Source organism: Convolutriloba macropyga, chromosome 14 (assembly GCF_964194025.1).
Source record: "Convolutriloba macropyga chromosome 14, txConMacr16.3, whole genome shotgun sequence".
Classification (NCBI taxonomy): Eukaryota; Metazoa; Xenacoelomorpha; order Acoela; family Convolutidae; genus Convolutriloba; species Convolutriloba macropyga.
In genome coordinates this window covers 14,933,655-14,961,012 of record NC_134481.1, presented here as the reverse complement: position 1 = coordinate 14,961,012, position 27,358 = coordinate 14,933,655, and the positions used below count along the sequence as shown (strand labels likewise).

Here is a 27,358-nt window from a genome sequence, read left to right as displayed (position 1 = left end):
TGTGTGCAATTTTATTTTAAAAAAATATCTGACGTTATAAAGATGCATTCAATGCATGAATTATCAAAAAAATAAATTAATATGCACTGATTTTTGAGAAGTCCGCTTAAAGATCCATTAATGGCAAAAGCATTGAAATGCATTGTTAGGCTCTCAAAAACACTGTGGTATCAATTTCAGAGAGCTACATACTACTGCAGCATCGACGGAAGATCATTTCCACTAAAACTAAATTCCAAAGAAACAAACTGGGCCAATTGGACAAAAACAAAAACGGCTAAGAATTGTTATCTATAAGCGCCAATTCGTCAAAAATCTTTTTTCAATGTCAAAAAGTCAATCACTGAACGCTGCGCATGATCAAAAAAAATTCTCTCGCTCACAAAAGATTAGTTCACCCGGCAGTTTTTCTCACTTTCGATTTTAGGTCAAAAGGCCGTCTGAACGAATAGTACTTCCGGTAAAAAAAAACTTCAAGAAAACCAATACTCCTCTTCGAGTCGTAAGAAACCAAGAGAAGGCCAACAATAGCCTCGGCTATCGCGGCTACTAAAAAGGTTGCATAGTTGGGTAAACTACATGTAAAAACTGCGAAAAACCCTGTAAAATCAATCGTCTTCCGACCACTTTCGACAAAGCTTCCTTGCCGTACCCGAACAACTCACTATTCACATGATTTTGTTTTTAGACCGTTCGGATATTATTGTCCAATAATTTGAAGCACTAAGGGAAAGCACATGGTTTCTTTGATTTGAAACATCAGGAATAAAACTAAATTAGGAAATATGTTTATTTCATATAACTAAATAGTAAAATATTTTTATCCACTCCGATAAAAATTCACGTACTAATATCAGGTGATTGTATGCAAAACACGTCTCATGGACAAAAGTTTGAACGCTATTTCAATCTAAAAGTCATTGCGTAATTCAATATTTCAAAATAAAACAATAGTCAATGGTTTGTATACGTTTATTTATTTGTTCTTTGATCTCTCAGACATAAATTCCCTCGAATGTCCTCTTCAGACTATTATAGTCTGACTGATAATTCATTGACTAGCCAAACAATTAGTTTAGAAAGCTGAGGAGTTAAAACGCTGCCATTTCTTCTTGATAAGCATATGGCGCCTAATTTCACAATACCAAAACAAAATGTCGATATCAGCGTATTTAAATATTTCATAGCAAACTATAAATTAACGGAAGCCATACGTATCTCATCTTGTGAACAACTACATCTGTCAATTTGACTGAAATTAAAAACTTCAGTTTGATATTCGTGTACACTATTGTTGCGAACATCACTGTTACGATCCTTCACTAAAAGTGGTCAAATCGAAATTACCGAGAGAAGGAGCGCACAATTGCTGTCTTTTCTGCCTAAATGAGTTAACAAAAGTCTCGCTGTATAGGCTCATTCGACTTAATCGTACTGCGCTTTTGTAATAGCTCCAACCCTCCGTCAAATGGGGGAGTAGGAGTGACCATTGCCAGTCATTTTCCCGGCCGTTTTGCGGACCGACACCTTTTAGCTGGACACGGAGTTACCTGAGACATAGCAGTAGTAAGAAACCAGTACACCCTAGGCCACTTTTTGGCACATTTTACCCAAACGTGTTCGATCATGCGCGCGGATGAAAAGTTCTTGACAATTTTTCCCTGTAAGTTAGGATTGTTGCCTGAAAATTTAAAACACTTACCTGAAATCCATTTTAAATGTGGCAGTGTGGAAGTTTATACGGAAAATTAACACACTGTGGAGAATACTGTTTGTATATCCGACAAATGCCTAAGGGCTATAAATCCAGTCTATATTTGTCAACAACACTTTTGCGCAGAAATCTGGGCGTCTAATGTGAATAAACTATATATTGGTATTGCGAATGCAGGCTTAATTCCTGCTTACGCAATTTTGAAGAACACAGATTTATAAGTTTATAAGGGATATTTAAACCCTGTGAAGAAATTTGTTTGTATACAAACGTTTGCGGGCTATAAATCCAGTGAACACTTTTGCGCAGTAGCAGAAATCTGGTAGTGTAGTGTGAATAATCTATCTGGGTGTCTAGTGTGAATAAACGTTGAAGATTTTGTTCTTTAACTACATGTGAAAGGTCTGGGTAGGAAGCGTTCTACTTTCTGATGAAATTATTACCTAAGGGCTATTTTTAGAACACAAACTCAAACTCGAACTCGAACTCGTCTGGCTCAGACTGTTAATAGACTTCCCTTTCATTTATTACACAATAAGCCATATGATTCAGACGTATTACATTTTGACGAAATTCGTATCCGAAAACAACAAATTCGAACACGATAAAAGGAAGTAATTGATTCTTCAATAGAATTTATATAAAAAAGGAACAAAAAAGCATTCTGAAAGATAAAAATTTACTGAAAATTTGACCTCATCAACTGTTGTTTTGTCCAGCAAAGACCAATTGACAGGGAAGACAATCTTCGATTAGAAAAAACACAAGTTGAGAGTAACTTCTACCCCCCGCAATTGAAATCAGGTTAATTCATCATTTGAAAAGAAATCGTCGTTCGAAGTTATACTAAGAAGTTAGGTCCTTGAGGAATCCGAAAAGTATAGGAACATCTTGTTTTTAGTTTTGAAGGATCTATCAGAAAAACGAGTAGTGTCAAGAAGAACAGTTGGGTGTAACAACATCTTGTCACTTTGGTTGCAGAGAATACAAAGACACAAAAGACCGGAAAAAACCTTGTTTGAACTCCGAGCGCTTCAAAAACAAATTGGTATCAGTAAGCAAAAAAGAACATCTGGAAACCAGAGGAACAGCATTTTGTTTGTGTATCATCAGAGCGCATCAAGAATCCCTAAGCAAGAGGAGTGGTTCAAAACAGAAATTTTGTGCAAAGTAAGTTAAAAAACTTCTTTTGTCTTCATGTAGCTCCTCCATCATTTCAACCTATATAACTCATCCACGGATCAAAACAAGGTAGTCGGAAAACATCAATTTTGCTCCCATAACATATGTATGAGTCATCAAAGGTCAATTGTACATCATTTTTTCCGCTTAATGTACAAGTTCTAGAGAAAAGTTCCTTAAGAAAAAGTTTTTCCATTAGTGAAAACTAGCACAAATATACTTTAAAAAACATCACTTTTGCTCATATAACATATGTATGAGTCATCAAAGGTCAATTGTACATTATTTTTTTCCTCTTAATGTACAAGTCCTAGAGAAAAATTTCTTAAGGATAAGTTGTTCCATTAGTGAAAACTAACACAAATATACTTTAAAAAACATCAATTTTGTTCATATAACTTATATATGAGTCATCAAAGGTCAATTGTACATCATTTTTTTCCTCTTAATGTACAAGTCCTAGAGAAAAATTTCTTAAGGAAAAGTTGTTCCATTAGTGAAAACTAACACAAATATACTTCAAAAAACATCAATTTTGCTCACACAACATATGTATGAGTCATCAAAGGTCAATTGTACATCATTTTTATCCTCTTAATGTACAAGTCCTAGAGAAAAATTTCTTAAGGAAACGTTGTTCCATTAGTGAAAACTAACACAAATATGCTTTAAAAAACATCAATTTTGCTCACATAACATTTGTATGAGTCATCAAAGGTCAATTGTACATCTTTTTTTTCCTCTTAATGTACAAGTCCTAGAGAAAAATTTCTTAAAGAAAAGTTGTTCCATTAGTGAAAACTAACACAAATATACTTTAAAAAACATCAATTTTGCTCACATAACATATGTATGAGTCATCAAAAGTCAATTGTACATCATTTTTTCCTCTTAATGTAAAAGTCCTAGAGAAAAATTTCTTAAGGACAAGTTGTTCCATTAGTGACAACTAACACAAATATACTTTAAAAAACATCAATTTTGCTCACATAACATATGTATGAGTCATCAAAAGTCAATTGTACATCATTTTTTTCCTCTTAATGTACAAGTCCTAGAGAAAAATTTCTTAAGGAAAAGTTGTTCCATTAGTGAAAACTAACACAAATATACTTTAAAAAACATCAATTTTGCTCACATAACATTTGTATGAGTCATCAAAGGTCAATTGTACATCATTTTTTTCCTCTTAATGTACAAGTCCTAGAGAAAAATTTCTTAAGGATAAGTTGTTCCATTAGTGACAACTAACACAAATATACTTTAAAAAACATCAATTTTGCTCACATAACATATGTATGAGTCATCAAAAGTCAATTGTACATCATTTTTTTCCTCTTAATGTACAAGTCCTAGAGAAAAATTTCTTAAGGAAAAGTTGTTCCATTAGTGAAAACTAACACAAATATACTTTAAAAAACATCAATTTTGCTCACATAACATTTGTATGAGTCATCAAAGGTCAATTGTACATCATTTTTTTCCTCTTAATGTACAAGTCCTAGAGAAAAATTTCTTAAGGAAAAGTTGTTCCATTAGTGACAACTAACACAAATATACTTTAAAAAACATCAATTTTGCTCACATAACATATGTATGAGTCATCAAAAGTCAATTGTACATCATTTTTTTCCTCTTAATGTACAAGTCCTAGAGAAAAATTTCTTAAGGAAAAGTTGTTCCATTAGTGAAAACTAACACAAATATACTTTAAAAAACATCAATTTTGCTCACATAACATTTGTATGAGTCATCAAAGGTCAATTGTACATCATTTTTTTCCTCTTAATGTACAAGTCCTAGAGAAAAATTTCTTAAGGAAAAGTTGTTCCATTAGTGAAAACTAACACAAAACTTTTTTAAAAAACATCAATTTTGCTCACATAACATATGTATGAGTCATCAAAGGTCAATTGTACATCATTTTTTTCCTCTTAATGTAAAAGTCCTAGAGAAAAATTTCTTAAGGACAAGTTGTTCCATTAGTGAAAACTAACACAAATATATTTTAAAAAACATCAATTTTGCTCACATAACATTTGTATGAGTCATCAAAAGTCAATTGTACATCATTTTTTTCCTCTTAATGTACAAGTCCTAGAGAAAAATTTCTTAAGGAAAAAATGTTCCATTAGTGAAAACTAACACAAATATACTTTAAAAAACATCAATTTTGCTCACATGACATTTGTATGAGTCATCAAAGGTCAATTGTACATCATTTTTTTCCTCTTAATGTACAAGTCCTAGAGAAAAATTTCTTAAGGAAAAGTTGTTCCATTAGTAAAAACTAACACAAATATACTTTAAAAACATCAATTTTGCTCACATAACATATGTATGAGTCATCAAAGGTCAATTGTACATCATTTTTTTCCTCTCAATGTACAAGTCCTAGAGGAAAAAGTCTCAAGGAAAAGTTGTTCCATTAGTGAAAACTAACACAAATATACTTTAAAAACATCAATTTTGCTCACATAACATATGTATGAGTCATCAAAGGTCAATTGTACATCATTTTTTTCCTCTCAATGTACAAGTCCTAGAGGAAAAATTCTCAAGGAAAAGTTGTTCCATTAGTGAAAACTAACACAAAAATACTTTAGAAAACATCAATTTTGCTTATATAACATATGTATGAGTCATCAAAGGTCAATTGTACATCATTTTTTTCTTCTTAATGTACAAGTCCTAGAGGAAAAATTTTTTAAGGAAAAGTTGTTCCATTAGTGAAAACTAACACAAATATACTTTAAAAAACGTCAATTTTGCTCATATAACATATGTATGAGTCATCAAAGGTCAATTGTACATCATTTTTTTCCTCTTAATGTACAAGTCCTAGAGAAAAATTTCTTAAGAAAAGGTTGTTCCATTAGTGAAAACTAACACAAAACTACTTTAAAAAACATCAATTTTGCTCACATAACATATGTATGAGTCATCAAAGGTCAATTGTACATCATTTTTTTTCCTCTTAATGTACAAGTCCTAGAGGAAAATTTCTTAAGGAGAAGTTGTTCCATTAGTGAAAACTAACACAAAACTACTTTAAAATACATCACTTTTGCTCTTATAACGTATATACGAGTCATCAAAGGTCATTTGTACATCAATTTTTTCCCTCTTAATATACAAGTCCTAGAGGACAAATTCTTAAGGAAAAGTTGTTCCACTAGTGAAAACTAACACAAAAATACTTTAAAAAACATCAATTTTGCTCATATAACATATGTATGAGTCATCAAAGGTCAATTGTACATCATTTTTTTCCTCTTAAAGTACAAGTCCTAGAGAAAAATTTCTTCAGGAAAAGTTGTTCCAGTAGTAAAAACTAACACAAATATACTTTAAAAAACATCAATTTTGCCCATATAACATATGTATGAGTCATCAAAGGTCAATTGTACATCATTTTTTTCCTCTTAATGTACAAGTCCTAGAGAAAAATTTCTTAAGGAAAAGTTGTTCCATTAGTGAAAACTAACACAAATAAACTTTAAAAAACATCAAATTTTCTCACATAACATATGTATGAGTCATCAAATGTCAATTGTACATCATTTTTTTCCTCTTAATGTACAAGTCCTAGAGAAAAATTTCTTAAGGAAAAGTTGTTCCATTAGTGAAAACTAACACAAATATGCTTTAAAAAACATCACTTTTGCTCATATAACATATGTATGAGTCATTAAAGGTCAATTGTACATCATTTTTTCCTCTTAATGTACAAAACCTAGAGAAAAATTTCTTAAGGAAAAGTTGTCCCATTAGTGAAAACTAACACAAATATACTTCAAAAAACATCAATTTTGCTCACACAACATATGTATGAGTCATCAAAGGTCAATTGTACATCATTTTTTTCCTCTTAAAGTACAAGTCCTAGAGAAATATTTCTTAAGGAAAAGTTGTTCCATTAGTAAAAACTAACACAAATATACTTTAAAAAACATCAATTTTGCTCATATAACATATGTATGAGTCATCAAAGGTCAATTGTACATCATTTTTTTCCCTCTTAATGTACAAGTCCTAGAGAAAAATTTCTTAAGGAAAAGTTGTTCCATTTGTGAAAACTAACACAAATATACTTTAAAAAACATCAAATTTTCTCACATAACATATGTATGAGTCATCAAAGGTCAATTGTACATCATTTTTTTCCTCTTAATGTACAAGTCCTAGAGAAAAATTTCTTAAGGAAAAGTTGTTCCATTAGTGAAAACTAACACAAATATGCTTTAAAAAACATCACTTTTGCTCATATAACATATGTATGAGTCATTAAAGGTCAATTGTACATCATTTTTTTCCTCTTAATGTACAAAACCTAGAGAAAAATTTCTTAAGGAAAAGTTGTCCCATTAGTGAAAACTAACACAAATATACTTCAAAAAACATCAATTTTGCTCACACAACATATGTATGAGTCATCAAAGGTCAATTGTACATCATTTTTTTCCTCTTAATGCACAAGTCGTAAAGGAAAAATTTCTTAAGGAAAAATTGTTCCATTAGTGAAAACTAACACAAAACTACTTTGAAAAACATCATTTATGCTCACATAACATATGTATGAGTCATCAAAGGTCAATTGTACATCTTTTTTTCCTCTTAATGTACAAGTCCTAGAGAAAAATTTCTTAAGAAAAGGTTGTTCCATTAGTGAAAACTAACAAAAAACTACTTTAAAAAACATCAATTTTGCTCACATAACATATGTATGAGTCATCAAAGGTCAATTGTACATCATTTTTTTTCCTCTTAATGTACAAGTCCTAGAGGAAAATTTCTTAAGAAAAGGTTGTTCCATTAGTGAAAACTAACACAAAACTACTTTAAAAAACATCAATTTTGCTCACATAACATATGTATGAGTCATCAAAGGTTAATTGTACATCATTTTTTTCCTCTTAATGTACAAGTCCTAGAGAAAAATTTCTTAAGAAAAGGTTGTTCCATTAGTGAAAACTAACACAAAACTACTTTAAAAAACATCAATTTTGCTCATATAACATATGTATGAGTCATCAAAGGTCAATTGTACATCATTTTTTTCCTCTTAATGTACAAGTCCTAGAGAAAGATTTCTTAAGAATAGGTTGTTCCATTAGTGAAAACTAACACAAAACTACTTTAAAAAACATCAATTTTGCTCACATAACATATGTATGAGTCATCAAAGGTCAATTGTACATCATTTTTTTCCTCTTAATGTACAAGTCCTAGAGAAAAATTTCTTAAGAAAAGGTTGTTCCATTAGTGAAAACTAACACAAAACTACTTTAAAAAACATCAATTTTGCTCACATAACATTTGTATGAGTCATCAAAGGTCAATTGTACATCATTTTTTTCCTCTTAATGTACAAGTCCTAGAGAAAAATTTCTTAAAGAAAAGTTGTTCCATTAGTGAAAACTAACACAAATATACTTTAAAAAACATCAATTTTTCTCACATAACATATGTATGAGTCATCAAAGGTCAATTGTACATCATTTTTTTCCTCTTAATGTACAAGTCCTAGAGAAAAATTTATTAATGAAAAGTTGTTCCATTAGTGAAAACTAACACAAATATACTTTAAAAAACATCAATTTTGCTCACATAACATATGTATGAGTCATCAAAAGTCAATTGTACATCATTTTTTTCCTCTTAATGTAAAAGTCCTAGAGAAAAATTTCTTATGGACAAGTTGTTCCATTAGTGACAACTAACACAAATATACTTTAAAAAACATCAATTTTGCTCACATAACATATGTATGAGTCATCAAAAGTCAATTGTACATCATTTTTTTCCTCTTAATGTACAAGTCCTAGAGAAAAATTTCTTAAGGAAAAGTTGTTCCATTAGTGAAAACTAACACAAAACTTTTTTAAAAAACATCAATTTTGCTCACATAACATATGTATGAGTCATCAAATGTCAATTGTACATCATTTTTTTCCTCTTAATGTAAAAGTCCTAGAGAAAAATTTCTTAAGGACAAGTTGTTCCATTAGTGAAAACTAATACAAATATATTTTAAAAAACATCAATTTTGCTCACATAACATTTGTATGAGTCATCAAAAGTCAATTGTACATCATTTTTTCCCTCTTAATGTACAAGTCCTAGAGAAAAATTTCTTAAGGAAAAAATGTTCCATTAGTGAAAACTAACACAAATATACTTTAAAAAACATCAATTTTGCTCACATAACATTTGTATGAGTCATCAAAGGTCAATTGTACATCATTTTTTTCCTCTTAATGTACAAGTCCTAGAGAAAAATTTCTTAAGGAAAAGTTGTTCCATTAGTGAAAACTAACACAAAACTTTTTTAAAAAACATCAATTTTGCTCACATAACATATGTATGAGTCATCAAAGGTCAATTGTACATCATGTTTTTCCACTTAATGTAAAAGTCCTAGAGAAAAATTTCTTAAGGACAAGTTGTTCCATTAGTGAAAACTAACACAAATATATTTTAAAAAACATCAATTTTGCTCACATAACATTTGTATGATTCATCAAAAGTCAATTGTACATCATTTTTTTCCTCTTAATGTACAAGTCCTAGAGAAAAATTTCTCAAGGAAAAAATGTTCCATTAGTGAAAACTAACACAAATATACTTTAAAAAACATCAATTTTGCTCACATAACATTTGTATGAGTCATCAAAGGTCAATTGTACATCATTTTTTTCCTCTTAATGTACAAGTCCTAGAGAAAAATTTCTTAAGGAAAAGTTGTTCCATTAGTGAAAACTAACACAAATATACTTTAAAAACATCAATTTTGCTCACATAACATATGTATGAGTCATCAAAGGTCAATTGTACATCATTTTTTTCCTCTTAATGTACAAGTCCTAGAGAAAAATTTCTCAAGGAAAAAATGTTCCATTAGTGAAAACTAACACAAATATACTTTAAAAAACATCAATTTTGCTCACATAACATTTGTATGAGTCATCAAAGGTCAATTGTACATCATTTTTTTCCTCTCAATGTACAAGTCCTAGAGGAAAAATTCTCAAGGAAAAGTTGTTCCATTAGTGAAAACTAACACAAAAATACTTTAGAAAACATCAATTTTGCTTACATAACATATGTATGAGTCATCAAAGGTCAATTGTACATCATTTTTTTCTTCTTAATGTACAAGTCCTAGAGGAAAAATTTTTTAAGGAAAAGTTGTTCCATTAGTGAAAACTAACACAAATATACTTTAAAAAACGTCAATTTTGCTCATATAACATATGTATGAGTCATCAAAGGTCAATTGTACATCATTTTTTTCCTCTTAATGTACAAGTCCTAGAGAAAAATTTCTTAAGAAAAGGTTGTTCCATTAGTGAAAACTAACACAAAACTACTTTAAAAAACATCAATTTTGCTCACATAACATATGTATGAGTCATCAAAGGTCAATTGTACATCATTTTTTTTCCTCTTAATGTACAAGTCCTAGAGGAAAATTTCTTAAGGAGAAGTTGTTCCATTAGTGAAAACTAACACAAAACTACTTTAAAATACATCACTTTTGCTCTTATAACGTATATACGAGTCATCAAAGGTCATTTGTACATCATTTTTTTCCCTCTTAATATACAAGTCCTACAGGACAAATTCTTAAGGAAAAGTTGTTCCACTAGTGAAAACTAACACAAAAATACTTTAAAAAACATCAATTTTGCTCATATAACATATGTATGAGTCATCAAAGGTCAATTGTACATCATTTTTTTCCTCTAAAAGTACAAGTCCTAGAGGAAAATTTCTTAAGGAAAAGTTGTTCCATTAGTAAAAACTAACACAAATATACTTTAAAAAACATCAAATTTTCTCACATAACATATGTATGAGTCATCAAAGGTCAATTGTACATCATTTTTTTCCTCTTAATGTACAAGTCCTAGAGAAAAATTTCTTAAGGAAAAGTTGTTCCATTAGTGAAAACTAACACAAATATGCTTTAAAAAACATCACTTTTGCTCATATAACATATGTATGAGTCATTAAAGGTCAATTGTACATCATTTTTTTCCTCTTAATGTACAAAACCTAGAGAAAAATTTCTTAAGGAAAAGTTGTCCCATTAGTGAAAACTAACACAAATATACTTCAAAAAACATCAATTTTGCTCACACAACATATGTATGAGTCATCAAAGGTCAATTGTACATCATTTTTTTCCTCTTAATGCACAAGTCGTAAAGGAAAAATTTCTTAAGGAAAAATTGTTCCATTAGTGAAAACTAACACAAAACTACTTTGAAAAACATCATTTTTGCTCACATAACATATGTATGAGTCATCAAAGGTCAATTGTACATCATTTTTTTCCTCTTAATGTACAAGTCCTAGAGAAAAATTTCTTAAGAAAAGGTTGTTCCATTAGTGAAAACTAACACAAAACTACTTTAAAAAACATCAATTTTGCTCACATAACATATGTATGAGTCATCAAAGGTCAATTGTACATCATTTTTTTTCCTCTTAATGTACAAGTCCTAGAGGAAAATTTCTTAAGGAGAAGTTGTTCCATTAGTGAAAACTAACACAAAACTACTTTAAAATACATCACTTTTGCTCTTATAACGTATATACGAGTCATTAAAGGTCAATTGTACATCATTTTTTTCCCTCTTAATATACAAGTCCTAGAGGACAAATTCTTAAGGAAAAGTTGTTTCATTAGTGAAAACTAACACAAATATACTTTAAAAAACATCAATTTTGCTCACATAACATATGTATGAGTCATCAAAGGTCAATTGTACATCATTTTTTTCCCTCCTAATGTACAAGTCCTAGAGGAAAAATTCTCAAGGAAAAGTTGTTCCACTAGTGAAAACTAACACAAAAATACTTTAAAAAACATCAATTTTGCTCATATAACATATGTATGAGTCATCAAAGGTCAATTGTACATCATTTTTTTCCTCTAAATGTACAAGTCCTAGAGGAAAAATTCTTAAGGAAAAGTTGTTCCATTAGTAAAAACTAACACAAATATACTTTAAAAAACATCAATTTTGCTCATATAATATATGTATGAGTCATCAAAGGTCAATTGTACATCATTTTTTTCCTCTAAATGTACAAGTCCTAGAGGAAAATTTCTTAAGGAGAAGTTGTTCCATTAGAGAAAACTAACACAAAACTACTTTAAGAAACATCAATTTTGCTCTTATAACGTATATACGAGTCACCAAAGGTCAATTGTACATCATTTTTTCCTTTTTAAATTACAATTCTCAGAGAAAAATTTCTAAATTAAAAGTTATCAAAATAGGGAAGCAAAATTACTTTAAAAGATATGTTGTCCTTACAAATTGTATATGAGTAATCAAAAGTCAACTGAACATTTTTTTTGCGTGTACGAGAAATACAAAACAGATTATTTATTGGAATTTTTCTTAGGTAAAAAATTATGCAGTTTTGAAAATTAGGTTGAAAAATTATCTCGCCAAGAAAATTCTCCAAAAGCACTTTTGTTCAATTTTCTCTCACTTCACATCTGTGAAAAAAAAATGGATTGACAACAAAACTTTCCTACTTGAGATATATAAAGCAAATATTGAAAAAAACCTGTCATTCAATCAAAGTACCTCAACCATAGCAAAGATTTCTCGCTTAAACTTATTTAGGCTAAATGTCAATGTATTTAGGCTAAATGGAGGCTGATAGTAATTCTACTTGATTAAAATAACGGTCCCAAAAAGCACTATTGGCACTAATATAGTCTTATTTATTTATCGTTGGCCGTTTACGTACATTAATTGCAACCGAAATCTCCGACTAAATTCCGTTAGTACTCTAAATTATACCTAAAATTGTCCAGAAATGTTTGAAAACGATTCAATGAGTCATCAGATGTTAAAGGTCTATTTTTAAAAACATATTTTGTATCTACAATCTATAAATAAACTAGGAAATTTATTAGAAAAAATGTCCAAAACTCAGTAAATCCGCTATGGGCATTTCTAGAAACTTTCACTTATTTTCAAACGAAACTAAATTTCTTCCTAGAGGCTGTACATTTGTGAAATTTCTATGAGAATAAAAACGTACCAAAGAGTTCATCTATTTAAAACTTAAAATTAAAGAAAATTACGAGAAAAATTTGTGACAACTAGCAAATGTTTCTTGTCATTATGAACCGATTTATTAATGTTTGTTGAGATTGTTCTTCAAAATAATCCTAAAATTTGTAATAAACGTTTCCAGAAGTCAGTAGATGCAAATTAGTTCTTATTAGATGTCATAAACTAAGAAATAGTTGCTCTAACTTTGTTTTTGAATGAAAAACTAAACTAAAAAACGTTCAGACCATTTTGTTGAACAAGCATTTATTTTGCTGATTCGATTGGCAGCACCGAAAAAGAAATTCAACATCAAGAATTTTGTCAAAATTACAGTATGAACTATGAACGTTTTGTACTACATATGTATCTGTAGTTACATTAATTTTCAACCAATTTATAGAACCGAAAAAAAAAATTAGTTAGATAATAGTTGCATATTTTGTAATCAACAGAAAGTTTCAGCATCTGTTTTACATTATATCATTCTGAGTGCGGGGATCTGCAAGGTCAAATTTTTGTTAAACTGACAAAATAAACTGAACAGAAACAGAATGTTGATTGGTATGACAAAGATCAGCAAGGTAAATTATGCTATGCGTTACCCAAAAAAGCCAGTTTTTTCCCATGCTATAAAAAGCGGCGATTAAAAATCACAAAACTACAATCCAGAAACCCTTTCTCCTTCAGGAAGCTATACAATATACTATAATTTATGATAACTTTACCAGATGACGCAAAACTAAAAAACATTTGTTTTCTTGGAAAATAAATTGAGACAACTATATGGATTTTGACATTTTTTTTAAAGTTTTCGCCATTTTAAGCTAAAATTCGTGATCCTTTCTTTGCAAGGTCCAATAATAAATTGGTGTGCTATAATATTTGATATGTAAAACTTGATTTGCTCATCAGTCTTAATTTTTGGTTGACTGTTGAATTAATTGTGTTCGTCAACCACAAAAATGTTCTAAGTTGACTTGTGAGAAAATTCGATCACCGAGGTCACAATCATGAATTCTCAATTTTTTCTGTCATATTGCATCTCGAGATTGCTTTTATCAAATTGTTTATTGAACTTCAAAAGCATCGAAAAGCAACCCAAATTACCAACGATTTGATTCTGTCACACTTTATTGATAACATATTTGTCTGTGAGTGAAAGATTTGTGTGACAGTTTTTAAAGCAACTCAAAAAATATCAAGGAGAAAAAGTCCGAACTTTAAGCAACTATACAGCCAACTTCTATTCAAATATAAAACTGAAGTACATTATAACAAATTGTCAAAACTGCCATAAAAAACATTAGGGGCTTATCTTGATTTAGCCTAAGTCCACACAAAAAGAAAAATCAATTCAACACACAAAAATGCAGATAGATTTTAGAGAGATAAGAGTACTGTAAAAACAATCCTCGCTTTAAAAATATTCATTTTGAAGCTTTCAACAACTACAGATCAGTCGTTCTTTTTCTTTCCCAATGTTTGTGATTTGTAAAAACTTAACACAAAAATCTTAAGTAAGCTTAATCTTATAATATACTTGAATCTAGTTGTTGCAAGTGGTTGCAATATAGTGAGTTTCCGACTTTTTTAATCCTAAACTAAAACAAACCACCAAATTTCGGAAAACAAAACGGAGGACTACCATGTTTTTCAATCTCCGTTTATCCCATCAGTATAAGCCCAGTCTTTTTGAAGTAATTTTTTGCCATACAAAACTGCATTCCTAACTTATAATTGCCAGAATTTGGGATCACCTGTAAAAAACTATAGTAAAAAAGTTTTCAAACGGTAAAGTTTATCCTTCATTGAAAAGGTTTACGCGTAACCAATACTTTTGATACATGTAAACATTTGATGGAAAAAATTAGAAAACAAACTAAAACTATAAAAGCAAGTTATTTATTTAGATAAATCATTTTGAAGCATTCAACAACTGCGAACCAGTCGCTTTGATTGGAGTCAAGCAGATTGTCTTCCAAGCTAATTTTTTGCAGGCACAATATTTCAAACAAAATAGAAGTGTAAGTTTCTATTTTTCTCATTAAATTTTTTAACAGCAGTTTAAAGATAGAAAAATACCAAGCGAAACGTCTAAATATAATCGCTTTTCATTTTCTTCTCTAAAAAAAACTGGCTCATTTTTTTCGGAATTTTTTAAATCAGTTGTACACTTATTGTTTCCATGATTAATTGTGTTAGAGTGAATTTCAATCAAGCCATTCCTTGTGAGCTCACAAAATTTAAAAACCACAAAAGCTTAAACAAGGTCAAGATCATTGATTTCATAGATAGTATTTCTTAGGAATCTTAAGTGAATAGGTTAAGTGATTAAATTCCTTCTATGGCTTAAAATACCATATATGATCCGTGGACGAGTCTTTTTAGAAGGTTTTTTCAAAGTGTTAATCAGTAATCAAATATTAATATACCTTTTTGTTTTAGATGAAAACTTTCAACTGTGACGAGTGCTCGAAGAAGTCCAACAAGAAGCAGAAACTATTGCAACATATGGAGAAGGAGCATAACACAAAATATGAAAAAACAGCAAATTATGATTGTGGAGTTTGTGATAGCAAATTCACAGAGAGCAGAAGTGTAATTCGCCATTTAAAAACAGTTCATGGATGTCAGACGTACACAAAGTGCAAGCAATGTACACAAATTTATGGCGATACTTTGTCGTGTGCTAGACATGAGGAAGACGCTCATGGTACTCACCCAGAGGTTTCCGAGAAGACTGAATGCAGTTGGGAGCTACAAGAGAAAAAATCTATTGGAAATTTTTTTCAGTCGTTCAGGATACAAGCGGACAACCAAATTGATGTCTTTAATTTTGTTACGGAGCATCTCGAAGACCTTAAATTATTTGTGAGAAACAAAATAGAGCTTGGACCTTTGAAAATTCAACTCTCTGTTTTTGTACAGATGTTGAAACCAACAGATGATACCAAAGTCGGCTGTCATGCAAACACAAAGTCGAAAGTTCTAACATCAGAACTATCAGATGATGAAATTTTTGAAATGGTTGATGAAATGAACAATTCAATCCAAATTTTTTCAACCGGTGGAAGTGGATTTGTTGTTCAGAAAATTGATCACTTGGATATTAACATTAACAAATTTAAACCTATCAGAGGAAGCAGTTACATTGCTACGCCAGCTGCCCTAGTGGGAAACAACTTTCTCCAAAATATTCGAAACAATGATAACAAATGTTTTGCATACTCAGTGCTTGCAGCAATTTTTCCAGAGAAGGAGCATAAACAACGGCAAAACAAATACAAGCCAAGTTTGCACAAACTCAATTTGGATAATATCGAGTTGCCGATGTCCTTAACGGATGTTCCAAAATTTGAAAAGCAAAACAATATTGAAATTAATGTTTTTGGTTTCGAGAAAAACAAAATTTTGCCGCTTTACTTGTCTAAAGTAAAAACCCATAAAATTATTCCTTTGCTTTTGCTGACCGATGGACTGATCAGCCACTACTGTTTGATCACAAACTTTCACGCTTTCATGGCCCGCCAATTCTGTGGTAAAGACCACCACCGATACAAGTTTTGCGAACGTTGCCTTCACGGATTTCAAAACAACATATCACTGGAAAAACATTTGGATTTATGTGGGGAGCATAAAGCTGTTCGTATTACTCTGCCAACGGAAGACTCAAAAATTGAATTTACAAATTGGCATAAAACGTTTTCAGTTCCCTTAGTGATTTATGCCGACACAGAGGCCGTCAGCCTTAAGCATGACATCTGCCGCCAGAATGCTGATAATAGCTACACCTTGAACAAAGAAACTCAGAATCCTTGCGCAATAGGTTTTTGTGCTGTTGATAAAACTGGTGGAAGTGATTATTACAGTTTTGAAGGTGAGAAATGCATCGAAGAGTTTTTTCAGTGGCTCAGAGAGAACGCCAAATCTATTTCTGAGAGAAAACAGAAGCATAGACGCCTCATAATATCTGATGAAGAGCGCAAGCAAATGATTGATCAGGGTAAAAGATGTGTTATTTGCAAGAAAAGTTTGAACAACGAAATAGTAATCCATCATGATCACTTTACTGGTGAAATCTACGGTGTGGCACATAACAGCTTCAATCTTAAGCTTCGTACGCAGACTTTTACGCCTATTTTTTTCCACAACCTTAGTAATATGACGCACATCATCTATTGAAATACATATAAATCCAATCGGAAGAAAAATTGACAGTCATTCCTTGCAACAGTGAGACATACATCTCATTCTCGTTCTTTGTTCCTGTTGGTAAAAGCAAAGATGACAAGCTACTATATGAAGAATTTCATTTCCTTGACAGCTATCGTTTTTTATCCGGGAGTCTTGACACTCTGGTTACAACACTCGAAACAAAGGACTATTGTCAATTATCTAAACATTTCCAAAAAAATTGCGACATTTTGCAAAAGAAAGGAGTTTTCCCATATTCGTTTCTCGATAGCTTTGAGAAACTCTCTGTAAAATCGTTGCCTCAATATGGTGATCAGTGGATAAATTCATTGTCTGGTCAAATTGATGTTTCTGGGGAGGATGTTCAGCATGCTAACAAAGTTTGGAATAAGTTTGGCTGCAAAAACTTTGGTGACTATCTCATGTTGTATCTCAAAACTGATGTCATTCATCTGGCTGACGTGTTTGAAAAATGCCTGAGACTCTTTGATCAGGTATATGGATTAGACCCCTGTCATTTCTATAGTGCACCTAATATTTCATGGGATGCTATGCTGAAAACAACTAAAGTTAAACTGGACTTGCTCTCTGATATAGAGATGCTGTTGTTTTGTGAGAGAGCCATCCGTGGAGGATTGAATGGAATTGGTGAAAAACGATATATGAAAGCTAACAACAAATACTTGCATGACTTTGATGAAGAAAAACCAAGTACGTATGGAATTTTTCTGGATGTCGTTAACTTATACGGTGGAACAATGATGAAAAAACTGCCAACCGGAGGATTTGAATGGTCAAACATCAATTTGGACAAGATCATGCAAACATCTGACGAAAGTGATGTTGGGTACTTTGTAATGGTTGATCTGAATTATCCTAGCAACTTACATGACTGTCACAATGATTTCCCTCTGGCTGCTGAGAAGTTGAAAATCGATACTGAGATGCTTTCTCAGTATCAGGTGGAATTGGGAAACAAGACCAGTCATATCCCAAAGCCTCTGGAAACGCTTCAGTCAAAGCAGAATTATGTATGTCATTATTCAGTTCTGAAATTTTATTGTCAACAGGGGCTCCAAGTAACCAGACTACATAAGACTCTGAAGTTCAACCAGAGTGATTTTATGAAGTGTTATATTGAGCAGAATACAAAGTTGCGACAACAACCCGGTATCAGCACCTTTGAAAAGAACTTTTTCAAAATGTTGAACAATTCATGCTTCGGAAAAAGGATGGAAAATTTGAGATGTCATTACAAGATGGTATTTGTTGAAAATGAGGAGAAAGCAAAATTTTATTGCAACAAGTACAATTTTGAGAAGTTCACTATATTTCGAGAGAACCTTGTTGGGATCACTCTTAGCCAGAAAGAGATCAGGTGGAATAAACCAACTTATCTAGGTGCTGCTATTTTGGATCTTTCAAAACTGCACCTGTACAGGTTTCATTATGAAGAAATGGGGCCTTTGTTTGACAAAAAAGCTCGAGTGATGTATCGTGACACTGATTCTCTCTTTTATGAAATTGAGGCGGATGACATTTACGAAGATCTTAAACAGCTGAAACACGTACTTGATTTGAGTGATTACCCCAAGGATCATCATTTATATAGTGATTTGAACAAAAAAGTGCCACTTAAATTATCAGATGAGCTGAATGGTGACATTGTGATGGAAGCAGATTTTCTGAAACCAAAAGCTTACTCTGTAAAAACTTTGCAGAAAGTCAAACAAAGTGCCAAGGGTGTGAGCACATGTGAAAAAGACACTTCATCATGATAAATTCAAAGATGTGCTCAAATCAAAATCACCATTGAGAAAACTAGTAACATCTATAACTAGTGACAAACATACTCTCAACATAACAGAGTCTAACAAAATTGCTTTGAGTGCATTTGATGATAAGCGTTACTATCTGAGTGACGGTATAAGCTCATACGCGTATGGACACTACAAAATTGGTCATAAGCGGAAACAGACCTTGGAAAAACCTCTAAAGTCCTATATTGAGATCAGTGAATGTGAAACCACCAGAGATTTAACTGAACAACTTGATACTGAGATTGAAGAAACCTTTTCACCACCTGATCCTGGGTTCTGGAAAACTTCTCAAATTGAGTCCGAAGAGGAAGAAATATTTGATTTTGATGCAGCTCCAAAAGAAAAGCCGTTCTCAAGATGTCCATATATTGATTTCGAAGCAGAGGAAGAGCCGCCTGCAAAGAAGCAACGCTTGTCCAGCAAGCGTTAAATATTGATGATGCTGCCCAACTCCACCCCGGTTGGGAGTCTCAAGAAGTATTGACGAGGAGATACAAAAACCTGCGACTGCTCCGCGCAGGAGCTTCTTGTGACAATAACAGCTTTTATAGGGGGATAGCTGCCCAACTCCACCCCCGGTTGGGGTCTCAAGAAGTATTGACGAGGAGATACAAAAACCTGTGACTGCTCCGCGCAGGAGCTTCTTCTGACAACAACAGCTCTAAAAGGGGATAGCTGCCCAACTCCACCCCGGTTGGGAGTCTCAAGAAGTATTGACGAGGAGATACAAAAACCTGCGACTGCTCCACGCAGGAGCTTCTTGTGACAATAACAGCTTTTAAAGGGGATAGCTGCCCAACTCCACCCCGGTTGGGGTCTCAAGAAGTATTGACGAGGAGATGCAAAAACCTGCGAATGCTCCGCGCAGGAGCTTCTTGTGACAATAACAGCTTTTATAGGGGATAGCTGCCCAACTCCACCCCGGTTGGGGTCTCAAGAAGTATTGACGAGGAGATACAAAAACCTGCGACTGCTCCACGCAGGAGCTTCTTGTGACAATAACAGCTTTTAAAGGGGATAGCTGCCCAACTCCACCCCGGTTGGGGTCTCAAGAAGTGTTGACGAGGAGATGCAAAAACCTGCGAATGCTCCGCGCAGGAGCTTCTTGCGACAATAACAGCTCTAACAGGGGATTACAATGACTTCTTTCTAATCGTGCATTTCTATTTTTAATATCCAGATGTCCATACAACACAAGTAGATGCTGAAGAAGATGCTGACGGAGAAGCAGTTTTAAACGGGTACTTATATAAAACTTTAATCAATGACTTAAAACAGAATGTTGTGTCTTATATTTTTATTAGATGTTTTTTAATAATAATTCATTGTTTGTTCTTAACCTTGCTTCATTAATTCAATATCCTTTTGTACTCCTTTCTTACAAGTAATAAGAAATTCAAAAGTTCTAATCCGTCCTTCAAAAAAATATTTTAGTTTCATATCCTTTGATTCTTAAAATAACCGTCAAGAGAGATGATAACCGTCAAGCCGCGGAGTTTGAGTAAATATCCCTTGTAAACTTATAGACCTGCCACATTCAAAATCGATTTAAGGTAAGTCTTTTACAATTTCAGGCAACAATCCTAAACTAAAAGGGAATAATTGCCAAGAACTTTTCATCCGCGCGCATGATCGAACACGTTTGGGTAAAATGTGCCAAAAAGTGGCCTAGGGTGTACTGGTTTCTTACTACTCATAGCCGCTCACCTTTTTTAAATCTGTTTGAGGAGTTTGTTTTAAAGAGCCAAATTTTTATAATTGCAAATTTTGTACTTCCAAACTTTTTAGTGTCTATGTCTGCTTGGTTTCCGGGGACCATGAAAGAGGCATCACATCAAGTCGCTTGAAAATTTGCTATTTCAACACACTATTTTTTTCCTCCCCCTTTCTGAAATGTCTGCTTTATTTGTCTTCTTGTGCGCTTGAAGTGTTAGAAAAAACTTCCCTCAGCTCACGATTTTACTAGTTTGTTAATACCTGAGCCAACAAACTTGTTTCGACGGCACTAACAGAAAATTTTTGAAAGAAATTAGTGATTAAGTTTGCCAATTTTCTGGCAAATGGAAAGTTCGTTCATGTTTCTTTTTGTTTGAATGGTCATAAAATGGATTAAAAAATTCAATATATTAGTAAAAACGATTTCTTATTTTCCATTTTCTATCTATTTTTATTTGAGGCGTCAGGGAAAGTTTCCTTTGCTTAGCACTTTTCTTAGTTGGTTGATTGTAAGGTGGTGCCTGTCCTCAAGACATTAACTGATTGTTCAACACACCAATAATGAGCTTTGTTTTTGTCCAAAAACGATCAGTTTACAATCCAGTGTTCGTCAAAAAGACATATTTTCAAAAAGCGCTCCGAGAACTTTAAAATTCGCTTGCTGTTTTTGCATTGCTTGAACTGGAAGGTCGCCATAAAATTTTCTGTTCTTGACTTTCGTCCATTAGGTAAATCTAAACACACGTTCTCGCGTACAGCTTTCTACATGGCCAATCAAAATGCATAGCCAGAAGATTCCGGATTCGACCCGAAGTGAAACTTGAATTAGACTTCAGTCAACAAATCACTAAGCTAAAGAAATTTACCTCAATTTTTTTAAAAGTTGACACGAGAAAACAAATAAGAGAAGCAAAGAGATATTTAATTGAAATTATTGTTGCAACTATTGAAGTTGCAACCCACAGACATATATTAAGAAAACTATGATAGATGTAACCGTTTTCTTTTAAATGATTGACAAATTGGATGTTTGTCCAAAAAAAACGAAAAAAAGGAACTGGACAATTAGAAACAAGTTCAAAATCTGTTTTTTTAAAAATAAATTTCAGCTCCCAGTTCGCACATGGAAATTTTGTCTTCTTTTAGTAAACATTCTGTCAACGTTATCTCAACCCACTATAGCCGATCAACTATATGGATTGCTAAAAATCCCAAAAAACAATAAGAGAATACCACTAGAATATTAATAAGTTGTATTAAATAAAAAACTACTCCATTTAATAATCAAGTGTCAACTATTGGTACCTAAAACCAAAAAACAGTTCTACTCAGCTAAAGTGTAGAACATTTTTGGCTAAGCACAACAGCAGGAAAAATAGGCGGTGAGAAAGAAGTAAAAGGTAAAAGTTGAGTGTTTCTGATGCTTCAGGTGACGCTAGAATTTAAACTCCCTGCGGTTGACGGCCCACTACAGTTAACGGAAGAATGAGAAAACAACGCGAGTAGATCACTTGTATATTTTCCCTTTAATTAAACATAGGAAAACCAAATGAAAAAAACTTTTGCGTAAATTTATGATGCACACTGTATCATATCCTCATTTCAACTCTCGGTCAATTCAGATTTTATCATGACAAAATACCAGAACTGTTTCTTTGAGGGACACTAAAAAAAGAAAAGCAACCACTCCATCAAAGAATGTAAGCTTTTCTTTTCACCCTCCTTACATCGAATTTCAATTAACTTTAATGGTTGCGATAATCAATTGTAATCATTTTGATCAGCAGTCCAATTTGATAGAACTTCGAAAAGAGTCCTTGGTAGGTTTTCGCTTCAAATAAAAACAGGTACAGTTAATTAACGGTTCTATACTATTATGATTAGCAAAATTGATCACAAATCGGGAATTTTTAACAAAAAACGGTCATTTGAGAAAAACGTCTTCTTAACTCAAGCTTGCTTGACTTTAAAGGGCACTGTCTCCAGTTGAATCAATACTCTTCAAATCATCAAACTACAATATCCAACCGGGTAAGGCAACAAAAAAACAAAAACTTCAGTAAGTGCGGAAAACGTAAAAAAAATTAAGAGCATACTCTTTCTTTGGTTGTCACGTAAATATTCAACTGAATTTGTTTGTTTTGTTTTATTTGAAATATTCAATATTAGAAACTATCCAAATATAGGACAAATGGCTCAAAAATAATTTCTTACAGTTCTTAACAAACAGAGAAAATTTGATATAATCAACAATCCAACTTTTTGACATTATTATATGCGGTGAAATTTTGGGGAGAAAACATCGATCTTGGGACTAACTATTTCATTGAGATTTCATCAATTGGGCACATTTTTGATAAGAAAAATTGTGAGACAAAAATGATCTATCAATTCTTTGCTACCTTCTAGCATGTAAACTCATCGCTTCTCTTATTTCAAATTACTGTCTGTTTGTTCAAGAAAATTTTCATTGCTAATTGATATTTAACTTAAATTTGTGAAAAGCTGTTTTATATTGCAAAAAAATTGACAATGCAGGTGGTTTCAGATCTGATAAAAATTATATCAAACGGAGGGTTGTAATTTTTTTCAGGTTTCATTTAAGTTGTAATCAAGGTTGCTTCAAAAAATTGCTTCAATTTGTGCTTTGCAGAGCTGATAGACAAAAGCGGTACTTTTCCTCTCAGAACAATTTTCGCCAAACTCGACACTTATTTTGGAACATTCTGTGCTGGGAAGTCGCACGAGCTGCCTTGTTTTGTTAAAAATTGATAAATTATTCGCCATATTACAGGTTGGTCATCATGTGCAAACACACATTACCGATCTTCCTTTTTCAGTCAGAAGTTTTTAAATCGTCTCAAAATTTCAGTTTACTGGTGCCCAAAAAATTCCAATTCGCGAAAGAATGATATAGTTGGTGATATTTTGCACAGCTGATCTGATTCATTAATCGGTTTTGAGTTTTTTGATCTTCTTCAAAGCAACATCTCTTTTCTTGAGCATCTCTGCCATTTCAGCCACTGGCATGTTCTCGTCCAGATAAGCCTGGATAGCTTCCAACGTCTCATTGTCGTAATCGATTTGGGTTCCGCATGCTTTTGTAACACGCGACATCCCCTCTTGATATCGGCTCATGTAATCTACTATACCATTGGGTGCGTTAGTCTGCATTGTCTGAAAAGGTCCAATAACCGCGTACCTTGGCCCGAGTCCGTACAGCATTAATTTATCAACATCTTCAGGAGATAATATTCCGTCTCTCACCAACTTCCAAGTAGAGTTGATCACCGTGTATTGGACGCGATTTAAAGCAAATCCATCAACCTCCTTTAAGCAAATGGGTTTCTGTCCAACTTTATCCATGAGATTTTTCACCTTCTCCACAACTAACGGATTAGTCCAGGGTGCAGGAACGACTTCGATGAGCTGCCAATAAAATGGAGGGTTTACTGGATGAGAAATGACGAAATTCTCTTTATGCTTTAATTTGCCCGATAGTATGCTGGGCATAATGCAAGATGTGGATGACGCCATGATGGTTGAATCTCCAACCAGATCGTCAATTTGACCCAGCACTTCCTGTTTGACAGCAACGTTTTCGAACACACATTCATAGACCAACTCTGTATCCTTGACGCATTCAGCAAGCGACTCTGACAAAGTAATTCGACTTATTTTAGCAGCCGATTCATCAGACGAAAACTCGGCTTCCTCTATTCTCCTACTCAGCGCAGTCTTTACTTTCTCGATATTAGACTTGTCCGCTTCAAAAAGAGCGTCGAAAAACTTGACGACGACTCCATGAGAGGCAAATATAATTCCAAGCGATTGGCCAATTGCACCAGAACCCACAATTGAAACATAGGAAATAATATCTGAAGAGGCCATTATGGATTGGTGGCTTACTGAAGGAGTATTTAGGTAACGAAACGGTTTAAATAGAGCCGTTTCACAGGGCAACCATAAAATCTTAAAGTTCTAATCTAGATATTCTGATATTTAACTTAAATTTGTGAAAAGCTGTTTTATATTGCAAAAAAATTGACAATGCAGGTGGTTTCAGATCTGATAAAAATTATATCAAACGGAGGGTTGTAATTTTTTACAGGTTTCATATTAAGTTGTAATCAAGGTTGCTTCAAAAATTGCTTCAATTTGTGCTTTGCAGAGCTGATAGACGAAAGCGGTACTTTTCCTCTCAGAACAATTTTCGCCAAACTCGAGACTTATTTTGGAACATTCTGTGCTGGGAAGTCGCACGAGCTGCCTTGTTTTGTTAAAAATTGATAAATTATTCGCCATATTACAGGTTGGTCATCATGTGCAAACACACATTACCGATCTTCCTTGTTCAGTCAGAAGTTTTTAAATCGTCTCAAAATTTCAGTTTACTGGTGCCCAAAAAATTCCAATTCGCGAAAGAATGATATAGTTGGTGATATTTTGCACAGCTGATCTGATTCATTAATCGGTTTTGAGTTTTTTGATCTTCTTCAAAGCAACATCTCTTTTCTTGAGCATCTCTGCCATTTCAGCCACTGGCATGTTCTCGTCCAGATAAGCCTGGATAGCTTCCAACGTCTCATTGTCGTAATCGATTTGGGTTCCGCATGCTTTTGTAACACGCGACATCCCCTCTTGATATCGGCTCATGTAATCTACTATACCATTGGGTGCGTTAGTCTGCATTGTCTGAAAAGGTCCAATAACCGCGTACCTTGGCCCGAGTCCGTACAGCATTAATTTATCAACATCTTCAGGAGATAATATTCCGTCTCTCACCAACTTCCAAGACGAGTTGATCACCGTGTATTGGACGCGATTTAAAGCAAATCCATCAACCTCCTTCTTTAAGCAAATGGGTTTCTGTCCAACTTTATCCATGAGATTTTTCACCTTCTCCACAACTAACGGATTAGTCCAGGGTGCAGGAACGACTTCGATGAGCTGCCAATAAAATGGAGGGTTTACTGGATGAGAAATGACGAAATTCTCTTTATGCTTTAATTTGCCCGATAGTATGCTGGGCATAATGCAAGATGTGGATGACGCCATGATGGTTGAATCTCCAACCAGATCGTCAATTTGACCCAGCACTTCCTGTTTGACAGCAACGTTTTCGAACACACATTCATAGACCAACTCTGTATCCTTGACGCATTCAGCAAGCGACTCTGACAAAGTAATTCGACTTATTTTAGCAGCCGATTCATCAGACGAAAACTCGGCTTCCTCTATTCTCCTACTCAGCGCAGTCTTTACTTTCTCGATATTAGACTTGTCCGCTTCAAAAAGAGCGTCGAAAAACTTGACGACGACTCCATGAGAGGCAAATATAATTCCAAGCGATTGGCCAATTGCACCAGAACCCACAATTGAAACATAGGAAATAATATCTGAAGAGGCCATTATGGATTGGTGGCTTACTGAAGGAGTATTTAGGTAACGAAACGGTTTAAATAGAGCCGTTTCACAGGGCAACCATAAAATCTTAAAGTTCTAATCTAGTAGTTCAAATACTGGTTTCTGTTTACAAGAATGATGTTTGCTCTTAGTAAAGCCAGAGAGTAACAATTACAATAATTCATTCGCCGCTGCAGCCACCCCCACGATGAGAAAACAAAATAGATAAATTTTATAACATGATGTTTACCAAAGTCAACGACCTTCGAATTCTTTGTTTCGAGGTACCATCAATAGGTATTTTGTCGTTAACAGCATCCCGACAGTTCAACCAATTTCTCTAATAACATAATTGCATTATTCAGAACCTTCTAGCGCTTGCATCTTCTTTATAAATACATCGACTAAGATCTGAGGAATTTCTCTCAAACAAAAAAACTCAAGAGATTCCAAAGGAACAGAACGGTTGCGTAAATTGAAATAAAATTAAAGAAGGACACTCTTGTTAAAACAGACTTCACCCCCTTTTTGCCTTATGGGTTCGTTGTTGCTGATGCTGAGGAAATGGTTGAAAATCCAATGTGTGCCATCAGGAGCAAACTATTTCGGTTTTTTAAATTATTTTCGAACAAGCCGACTCACATGTCAGACTAATACTGGAAAGTCAGCTCCCGCCCCCGTATTCATCGCGCGTGTTTAGTTTTGGTTCTCATTGCCTTATATGCACTGCCTCCACTGTGATCAATTTTTCAGAGTCGCTGTACTGCTCAATGATACGCCAATTAAAAGCCTTTAACGAACACCAACAGTCGCTAACGTGCCTCCCGACCGGTGAATCAAGCTTCTGTTGCTGTTATCCTGGCGGTAACATGACGGCAAGTTTGACTTCTATAGGTGGCCTAACATCCACTAAAGAAATTTCATAAACCGCGTCAGATTTCACATTTTTATAATACTCGAATTAGGCGAAGTTAAGCAAATTTTCATTTTCCTAGTCGTAAAAATAATATTTAAAGGATATATTTTGTAGTCTTTATTTCAATCGCACTCATAAATTGCCTGTTTTTGTATTAAAAAAGAAGTTATTTCCTCCCGACTAATTTTCACCAATGTTATATCTTTATTCTCGGTATTTGAGGCTTTCTGTTTTCCAACAACGAGCGTTTCGTGAGTTTCGGATTTTTCAGGTTACGGAACATTCAGGTTACGGATTTTTCTACTATTTATCCTGGCTTGTT

General features: G+C 33.2%; 2 protein-coding genes and 1 pseudogene across 2 annotated transcripts in view; all 3 read right to left on the bottom strand.

Annotated features, from left to right (window-relative positions):
• The window catches only part of LOC142353031 (uncharacterized), a 280,268-nt gene that overhangs the window by 69,914 nt on the left and 182,996 nt on the right, over window positions 1-27,358 (bottom strand). The window lies entirely within an intron of this gene.
• Window positions 773-26,440, bottom strand: LOC142353642 (lambda-crystallin-like). The gene is made up of 2 exons (XM_075405938.1): window positions 24,824-26,440; window positions 773-1,451 (listed from the first exon to the last, which is right to left on the bottom strand). Exon 1 carries the CDS (start codon window positions 26,124-26,126, stop codon window positions 25,182-25,184), a length of 945 nt encoding a protein of 314 aa, XP_075262053.1. The 5' UTR covers window positions 26,127-26,440; the 3' UTR covers window positions 773-1,451; window positions 24,824-25,181.
• LOC142353643 (lambda-crystallin pseudogene) lies at window positions 22,454-24,824 on the bottom strand (annotated as a pseudogene).